The 10938-nt window shown below is 28.2% G+C and overlaps 1 protein-coding gene across 1 annotated transcript in view; it reads right to left on the reverse strand.

Moving 5' to 3' along the window:
- The window catches only part of LOC100569129 (collagen alpha-1(XI) chain), a 51351-nt gene extending 41112 nt beyond the window's left edge, over positions 1 to 10239 (reverse strand). Inside the window, exon 1 of the mRNA XM_016807844.2 lies at positions 9938 to 10239. Within this exon, the coding sequence (XP_016663333.1) occupies positions 9938 to 10037 (100 nt within the window). The 5' untranslated portion in view covers positions 10038 to 10239. The remainder of the gene's footprint in view (positions 1 to 9937) is intronic.
- Positions 10240 to 10938: the final 699 nt, after the last annotated feature.

The following is a 10938-nucleotide window of genomic DNA, read 5'->3' on the forward strand; positions in this document are numbered from 1 at the left end:
GGTGCCTTTACTCTAAAGATTACTTAAACGCATAGAAAAATGATTTTGCGTAAATGCGTTTTGTCTATGTTGCACGTGGGCCAGAGATAGAAAACGAATAGTGCGCTGACATCCTCTTAATTGATTCGTTTCTGTTTTTCTTAAAATCAAGTTCTTAGTTACAATATATGTATAAAATTTAACAACATTTTATACATATATTAAAAATGTATAAGCAAGTAGTTTGGTTAATAATTAACATGAACTTTTCAAAAAATAAAATAAGGAAATTCTGAGAACCAAAGAATACTTAACGATGAGCCGGAAACATCACCAATACAATAAAGGATCGTCATATTAATATGACATGTTTTATTTGTATTCCTAGTTGTTTTTTTCTTTCATCTGATACTTTGTAACCATTTTAAATTTTTATTTATTTTTAAAAAAACACGTAAACATACTGGTGCATAAACTAAGTATGTATAATACATTAATACTTATAATGTTTCACGATAAATGTATAAAACGTGTTAGACCACTTAGTATAAATAATATTTTAATATCTATTTTGTTTATGTATACACAATATAAACTGACACAACGGATAAGGGACGATTTTACTTTATGCTATGTGGCTCTTCGTCAACCACACCACAGTAATACAATAAGTGAAAAAGTTGCTTGTAATGCCATGCATACTGCGGCGTACAGTGCCACAATTATCGTACGAACATATTTGAAACAAACATTTCGATTTTGCATACATTTTTCTTATAGCCTACACTAAAAACTACACTATGCATAATTTCTTTTTATAGAAATTTCAAGTTAAAATGTTTACAAAGTTGGATAGTTAGACAAAAACTAACATTTTAGTTAGTTAGTTGTAATTCAAAAAATATTATTCGTAAGAAATTGAAACGTTTTTCCATTACGTATATTATTATTTAATCGCTCAAAATCGTTTTATCGTTTACAATGATTCACAACAATTGATTTCAAATAATTTAACACAATATCAATTATAGTGATCTAATTAATGGAAAGGTACGCTCAAAACCTGCTGTACAGCAGAGCGACTTCCTCGAGTTTTTTTACGTTAAAATTCAAACATTTTTTTTATTAAACTTATTTGATTGCTTCCAATAAACTTAATTGATTGCACAGTTTATATCTAATAGTATTTTATATTTTTAATTTCTCTTTAAATTCTGAAAAAAATATTGCATTATAATTTTTAGTGCTAGAGCATACAGTAGGAACACTTATAATTTTTCAATGTGATTTTTCGAGCCTTTAATAATATTTTCACTTTGCAACAGATTATTCATAATGTTATAAGTTACAATTTTTGTCAACTTTAAGAGTATTATTTGAATAGTTAGGTATTCGTAAAAAAGAATTTATTAATGAAATATGTATGTAGATTATACTATTTTAGAGACAGTTATTAAAACTTTAGTAATTTTAAAATTGTATCCTATTTGCAAAAATTAATAACCCTTGTTGATAACTTAATATTGGGTAAATGAAATTGACTGTCATGTAGAGTTAAGTCCGATCATACTAAGAAAGTTAAACTCCTATGTTTGGATAATATATAGTTTGTAAAATATTAACAAAATCATGCGGAAAATTCAAAAAATGCTTTATGAAATTCTGACAGGTATGACCAAAATCTGAAAACATATAGCAATATTTTAAAATGCTGTATTCAGTTTGCTTTGATTAAAAAAATATGATGTTCAATACAAATATATACCTTATATTTTTTTTTAGCCTGTGATTATGTCACTTTTATGAAGTGAATTCTTGTAATAATAATAATAATGTATGATTAAAATTACATAAGTAGGTATGACTCAAACACGGAAATTTTGCAGTTTAGATTTTATTATATATTTATTATTTAGGTACTGAAATAAAGTTTCTATTTTGTATTAAAGTGGTCATTGGAAATGTTTACATTAATGAAACTATTTGTGATTAGTATGATATATAATTTTATATAGTGTGTTACAACTTCACAAGTACTTAATTTATATTTCCTACTATATAGAATCATACATGTGACCCACGTATATTTAAGTGTATATTCTAATATGCATTCCATTTTTATCACAAAATATTAAAGTTATCTGAATATATATAAAAATAGATTTTTAGATTTTAGATTTTGAATGGTATTTAATGTTGAAATTGTACGAGTAGGTATTTCTATGAACATAATTTAAACATAAATTAGTGAGATATGCAATTCTATTCCGATTTGTATTTAATATTTCTAGTAAGAAGCTGAGTTTCGAGACGAGTTAAATATAGTGAGTCAGTTGAATTATGGAATCATATCATTTCTCATTGAAACTAAGCAAACATAAAATGTATTTACTTGTTTTCGTCTGTGTTCGAGTTTTAAAGTGACAAAAAATAAAAAAAACTCACGAATGTAGTTTTATTTCCGAAATCTTACAATATGGGTTTAAAATCATTGGTATATATGTATCATTATTTATTTCAAAGGTCTTGTAAAATCAAGACCTTTGAAACAAAATAAACAAAACTACATCACATATTAAACAAAATTAGTGGAAAACCCTGTACCGACGCATCGAAATTAGGTATGTGTATAGAAAATATGCAATGAGCAAATGATAAATAAATGTGGCTTGTGTACTTGAATTTTATTGATCTCCTTTTTGAATATTTTACAAAGCATATTTTTCATGACATAAGATCAACGAAAATAACTAGACCGTAATTGTACATTTTAACAAAGAATTTTTTTAGAAACGTTCTTAATGTTTTCACGTCTTACAATTCAAATTAGTAAAATTAAATGTTTGAAAGTAGAATAAATTAAGAGCTGACAAATGAGTTATATTTTATGATAACGTAGACGCAGTAAACGTAAAATTTAAAGTTAAAATAGTTTATGTTATTAAATTCTCTGAAAAATTATTGCCATTTTCATTTTCCAATACCAATTTAACTTATTTCAAGTAAATAAGTGGAATTGCTTACAAAAATAAACTATTTATTTATGTATTCAAAAACTGATTATAATATGTGTGGTGCTCTAAATATATCACAGTTGGTGAAATTTTATTTAAATGTCACGAAAATTATTGTTGTGTGGTTTATCTTATGTTAAGACTTAAGAGTAATATTGTAATAATCACCTATCACCTGTTTTTAGTACCATTAAGACTCGATTTTCAATATTTAAAGTCTAAACGAAACTTTTTGTACATTTTTCTTACACGAAAAATATAATAATTATAATAACAAATACATTCCTTGGTTGGCGTATAATGCAAAATATATCATTTCAGAACCAATACATTTCATTGCTTAACTTGAAATATAAAAATATATAACTATATCATTCAAAGGTATAGTATTCATATAGTCTGATGAAATACAAATTGTTAAATATTAATTAACGTGAAATAAATTCTAATCAAAATATTGAATTTGGAGTAAAATAAACTCACGTTGTGACATTTTATATTCCTCATACGTTCATCCCAATACCTTTAATATTTTGAAGAACTTTAAGCGTATAATGTCCCTCAATTGTTATTTAGTATAATATGTGTGTACCTAGTAATTTATGTTTGAAATAAATTAGAATTATTAAAGGATAGACTTTAGGGACAATGTACGATATACCAATAGCAGGATTTCGCATAAATATTTATTTGAAAATATTTATCTGTGCTAATTTGTTATATATTTTCAAAATATGATGAGAGTATAGAACTTTAAATATTAAAATAACTAATAACCAATAGGTAATAGCTATATGGATTAGCCATTGGTGGGTGTTAACGTGTTGGCGTGTGAGAACGTCAATAATATAATAGGTACCATTCAATGCTACCATACGATTTATGTATAATAATATATAATGTTTATTGACCGGACGAGTTCGTACGCTGAGTAATCAATGTTGTAATAAAAAAACTACTCAAATAATTATCCATATCGATATCGAAATTAAGGTGTATAAGACAGCTTTCGGCCTAAATATATAATGATTTGCAACCAATTTTATCATACCAATAATCGTTGTTATCACTCCAAACTATTTCTACGTCCACCAATGTTATACCTGTCAACTGTCAATTATTGTAACGTGTTTTTTGACACACACACACACTTAATCGATATTTGCAATAATTATATACTTTTTGTGAAACTATTTTAATACTGTAACAGCCAACAGGTTTTCTATATAATATTCATAAGTATTCTGACAGTCGAATCAACCAATCAATCAAATAAAAAACGTACAAATGTATACTATTATATCAATATGGATAATATATGAAATTCTTCTTCTTCGACCAAGTCCATCTATCCATCTTTACGGTAGATGAATTTTCTTTAAGAAATTTGGATTATTTTCCATCATCTCTTGTGGTTGGTGATGTTTTATATTCATATAGAACCATTAGTCTTCCCTAAATTTGTATAATTGGTTTTATTTTTTTTGATAATAGCGCCTGAATCGCATTTGAAAATATTTTTGTTTATTAGCTTTCATTTTTAGTGATTATTTATATAATATTAATTCGTCATGTAAGAATATGTACAGGTTTATTTCACAATGCGTACTACCATAAACTTTTAATCAGATGATTTCATCAATATTTTTTTTTTTTATCGCAGAATAAAATCATCCTCGAAGTCATGAGTCATCTTGCAAAGTAATAGCAGCGAAATAGGGAGAAACATTGATTTTTAAAAAAAACTCCATAGAACTTGTTGCAATAGAAACTAAACTAGAAAGTGATGTCGCTGTACTGTGGCTATGTCCAACCCTCTTAAGTCAAACAATTATTGCTATTATTTTCGTTGAAACGAACCGATTTTCCAGCGTATATCTGACATTTATCGAGTCGTTACAATGATATCTAACACGCGTGTGGATGTTTCGTCACATACAGGGCGAATCACAAACTATGCTCAATGATTGCTCACTCACCATTTTATTCTTTAATTTATTTAAATTCTGATATTTTAAGATACAAATTCTGAGTTATTAAACATTATGAACTAAGAGATAATAGATTTAGTAAACAATGGTGTTTATAGTTCTAGATCATAATTTATAAAATATAGACAGTAAGGTATTTGAGAAAGTTTTGATTATATCGACAAGACACTCCTTAAATGGCGTAAAAAATAGTATAATATTCTTTGAAAATAAATGGTGTCCAAGTGTAGGTAAAATTTCAAAAATCAGAATTTTAATAAACAATAATACCTTGAAGGATACAATGAGGATGAATCACCAAGTTTATACTTATTTTATTATCATTATTTAATGTAGGTATACATGCAGGAAACGCTGAACGACTGGTAAAATGATGCTTTAGCACGATGGGGCCTACTCAAAACTGATGAGATATTACGTCTTACCCGGCCACCCAACTTATATAGAATGACGGAGAAACGGTTTGGCCGAGCGGTGATTGTCGGAGCCCCGATTACGTATGCGCCACACGTGCAGTGAAACACCCAACTATAGCAAACTACCAAAGATGACAACGGGGTATGAGTAGACACCAGAAATTATTATCATTTACCTGATTATATCATCTACCTATATGATTGTAATAATTATATATATACGCATGCCATGCCATGCCGTAATATGTATAATACAGACATACAGTAGACGTTCGACCGATTGGAAGGGGAAACGATTTTGCTTTTAGATCTATTTTTGACTGGTCACCGAATCTAGTTAAACGATGTGTGAAAATATATTATGTACATTCCTCAATCCTCAGATATATCGATGTATTGTTATCGTACATTGGTCGACGTGGTTACGAAATCCCTCACATTAAATCCCATTCCAGTTCATGCTGAGAAGAAAGGGAGACTATAACGTTATACTACACCGTCACAGCTCCTTCCGGAATTTGCAAACGATTTGGTTTGTTTGCGATGTCACTTTATTCTGTATTTTATTCTTTTTTTCGAATTTCCTCTTTCAAAAGTGAAGTGACGAAACTAATCGCTTTAGAATGATGCATTTGATTTTTTTCTTGTAATATACATCAAGAATCTAGTTCAAAAATTTCGTATAGTCGATGGAATCTATCGGAAATTGCAAGTATTTGAAGTTGTCAAAATTGAGAAAATCTCATTATTCCGTGATAAAATAATATGAGAATGATATATATATATATATATGTTGTTAAAAGACTAAGTAGGTACTCTAATGACAGTCATAACTCATAAGTTATAGTGATACATATATATTATGTAGGTACGTATTATACTTGGAACTATCAAAAATTGGATAATGCAATGATAAATAGTTTACAGCTATATATATATATATATTTTGTATACCTATTATATTATTATTATGTTTATGGAGGTACTATGCCACTACGGGTTTTTGTATAGCCTGTAGCTACATATACTTTATAACTATATAAGTAGGCAGCGTGGCTCGCCTTAATATTTTATATTATATTTTAATCTATACAACAGAATTCCAGTCAAAGTCGATTAAATGAGACTTATCACTGAAAACACATTCCTTTTTACTAACACAAATGCTTTTGCCTTCTAAATAAATTTTAAAGACAATAAAGAAAGAACAAACATGAAAATATTGGTTTAAATGTATAGCGCAAAAACTTTATTTAATTTTTTTTTGGTGCAATTCTATTAGGATGTTTTATAATTATAAAAATTATTTACAAGATCGTTCCAGATTAAATATTTATATTTATTTTTCCAAAGGAATACATTTTAAAACCATTATTTACTTGTTGTATATTGACATATTATTACTTGAACAATTTAACCTTTCATTATCGTCTGTTTTCAATAATTTATTGTAAAATATATATTATAGGTTTTATTTTTCGTGAAGGTAATGACGTTAAACTTAAATGCCAAATTTATTATAACATCAAAAATATTACTTATTTATTAATCGTATCAATGAGTTTATTTATTATTATGCTAATGCTAATTATAAATTGACTCGATGCGTGTATTCATTTGATGTATTGATGTATTCATTTTTGTTTTTTTTTTTATTGATCTTCAGCCTCGGCAAGTATGACAATGCATTTTTGAATGGGGTTACGGTTGGTTGAGAAACACATGTATCCACATACGTAACCCTCGGCGAGGATTAGTCACTAAAAACACCAGTGGTCGCCCATCCGGGAAATAGCGACGTCAGCCGATGCATGACCTCAGAACACTTAAATTACTGAGGCCAACCACAGAGCCACAACAAGCCCCATATAATGTATAGTATTGATATAGCTATTCATTTAATAGATACGATCAACGATGGGTAATATACTTTAATGCAATGTTAATCTAAAACGAGTAATAACGTTAAAAATAAATATCTTATATTATATCGTTTATTATCATTAATAGTTTTAATTTATTGAAAGTCTAAAAAATACTGAATAATTTACGCGTAATGAAAATCTAGGGTGTAGATAGAAATACGAATTTTTATTTTTTAACTATTGTATGCATTATTGCTATTTATATTAAAGTTATTTATTCGTATTTCTTTGAATAGTGATTTTCAGTTTTCTTTCAAATACTAGGGGTAAAACAATAGCGCATTGTCGTCACTATTTCTCTTGGCGTATTAAGTTCACACTAAGTGTTTATTATTTCAACATAATTAAATCTGTTCTTAGTGAAATATATATTATTGTATAGTAATAACTAATAACATATAAAACAGCACAGCAAATAATAATAGTAATAATAAATATGACCCGTTAAACTGTTGTTCTAATAATATATATATATATGAGAAAAGTTTTTCGACTTGAAATAATTTACTTTCAAAGCGCATAGCAAACATAATATAACCGTTAATATCTCTATAAAACTCGTTGGATTCAAAAACATATTTCGTGCGAATCAGCGTGAGCATTAAGACGTTTTTTATGAACCGTTTTCGAATTTATGTTTATAATAATATATATATTATGAGGCCAAGAAAAAAATAATAATATGTATTATATTCCATAATGTGTATACCAGAAACATTGCGTTGTGTGCAAGGAGGTATTTAAGCCTTTAGGATAACCCACGTCCCATCTTTTTTTTTTCGAATTCAACGATACAAATGTATAATAATATATTGAATTTTATGATATAATAATAAGTTATTATTAATATTAATAACACATTACTTTATAGTTTATCATTAGATCGTTAAAAGTATTTTCTTATATAACACACCAAAAAATAAAATAAATATTTAATTAGCTTTTATTTAAAAAAAAAAGCATTTAAAATGTTTTTAAAAAGTGTTTGCTCGATTTATAAGTGAGGCACTCGATATAAAATATATGAGAAGAGATTTTTTAAATTGTTTAGTCACAATTAGAATCAGTATTTATAAGTGCTATCTAGTCATCTAGTAGTACATAGTACAACCTGTTTTATAAATTATTTACTTATTTTAGTTAAGTTGTGTTTTGATGTATGTAATAGATTACTAAAATAGTAGATTATAAATTATTAATACCTAACATATACTGTACTACTATAAATTATAACATAATAATACGCATTATTAAATGTGTGACTTATTACATGATTTTGAAAATATATGCTTCTTTTATGCCTAGTTAGAATTTTAATTAAGTGTGTGCACTTTATATTCTTTATTAGTTATTATAATTGCGTACCAATAACTAAGAAATTATAATTTACTTAAAAATATGTAATAATCATATATTATTCTTATATAAAATTGTTAGATAAATTATTTTTTATAAAGATTTTAAAATATGTATTAAGTTGCGTAAAGTACGTAATTTTGAGTCCTAAGATACTTTATAATTCGGGTTTTCTTTTTGCTTCATCTTAATCATGCCTACGAAAATATTTGTTAACAATATTTTTTTTTACGTCGATCAATAACTATTGAATAATTTATGTATTTAAATCGCGGGGCTCATAATAAAATAAAATCTTCACCGAAGTTCCTGCAGGAAACCAAAATTAAGTACCATTAATTTACAATTATGCAAAGAATTATGACATTATGCAGTTCAAAACCTAACCAAAAAATGTTAAGATGATCTTTAAGGGAACAAACAATGAAAGCAGCTAAATACACGAACCTCCTACAGGGGCTCGTTCAATTCGACAAACGCGTGATGTGTTGTGATCATAAATTTAAATACAGCGTTGAATCAATAACGCGCATCTGAAAAACGATTGTATATTATGCGACATTATGAAGCTAACATTTATTCAGAACTTCGCTTGCTGACTATAAATCGTCTACCACAATCGTCTGTGTAGTTTAACCTACGCACGTTGAAACCTTACGTATATTATTATAAGAAAATAAAAAACTACCATTTCCTTTTCGATCAGCATTCCTTTAACTTCCCTTCAAAAAAAACGTTCTCAGAAAATATAAATAACACAGCCATAGTATATATATGTAATACCAATATTATACGTATTCTTATAATTATATAGCGTTTCGCTCAAGGGGCGCCAGTGAACTCATATATGTGTATAATGACAAAAATATCGTTAATAACAATAAAGTGGATGGTGCCAGGTGACGTTTTATCCACAATTTAAATTCCAAATTTCAAATTATTTACAATTAAAGGTACTAAGATATCGAGGGAAATCATATATTAGTTTATAGCAACGTGCAGTACAATATTAAATATGACGTAAATAAGACCTAGCGGTGTCTTATACGTTGTGTAAGACATTTAAAATTTTTTATTCAAAATTCGGTGGTACTTAAAGTTAAACTTTTAGTTTCTACGTCATAATAATAATATACCCATAGGATTTTTTTCTTTAAACATCTGTGCTCTATTTTCATTCAGAATCCTAAGGAAATCGCATCACATATTATCATATTTTCACGAGTAACGAGGCGGTCAGATAGATGTTTATTTACCGTTTGTTGTGGCTCGTGCCCAGCGATCCGCCGCGCCCGCTGTTCGCCGCAGACCGATGGCCGCGATGAGTGCGAAAACCACGACGGGCGTTCGGGCCATGATAGCGTCGAGAGCCAAACGTCGTCTTCGTCGTCGTTGTCGTCGTCTGTGGAGGACTGAAAACCACAACCGGATAGATGTGATAGTGACGGCGGCGGCAATACTTATACGTCCGTCGTCGTCCCTTCGTCGTGTCGTGTCGAACGTGAATCGACCGCGCGCGGACTGGTTGTTCGCTTGTAGGACGAAAATTGAAAAGGAATATCAATATAATATTATAATAATATATTACGCTATCGTATGATATACGAAAATTCGTATACGGATTTGTAATCAGTGGCGGCGGCGGTGTGGCGGCGGTGGTAACCCGAGGACCAGTGGTTTCCAGAATGGCGTTTGATCAAAAAACACTATTATTAACCGATGATAAAAGTCTTTGATTTAAAAACGAAAGTTAAAAAAAATAAACATTCATTGAATTTGTCAATACCAAAGGATCGATATGATGTATTATTGATATTAAAATAAATAAAATTGTACTATGAAAACATTTCGTTAGTGTAAATAATCAAATGCCATGGTTCAATTATTGTCCACGGTTAATAAAATTGTGTTATTCATATTAATTGTAAAATATATTGTTTTAAATTATTATTATATTAGTCTGAAAAATATATAAATATACTACCTACTTATATGGCTATATAATATTTTAGCGAACTCAGTGACTGCGCCTATTTTTAATGATATTCATATGCATTTTAAATTATAGATTTAATGCTTTTAAGCTTTAATCGTTGACTAATCATTTTTTGCCCCACACTGCCGTCAAAGATTATGTTTGGTCCGAATTTGTATTAGCTATAACTCTTTTGCGTACTTCCACGCATAGGCGTATATATTTGTATTCCAATTATAGTATAAGTATATATGTTGTAAATATTAGACAATCTTATATCTT

The sequence above is a fragment of the Acyrthosiphon pisum genome, chromosome A1 (assembly GCF_005508785.2).
Source record: "Acyrthosiphon pisum isolate AL4f chromosome A1, pea_aphid_22Mar2018_4r6ur, whole genome shotgun sequence".
Lineage (NCBI taxonomy): Eukaryota > Metazoa > Arthropoda > Insecta > Hemiptera > Aphididae > Acyrthosiphon > Acyrthosiphon pisum.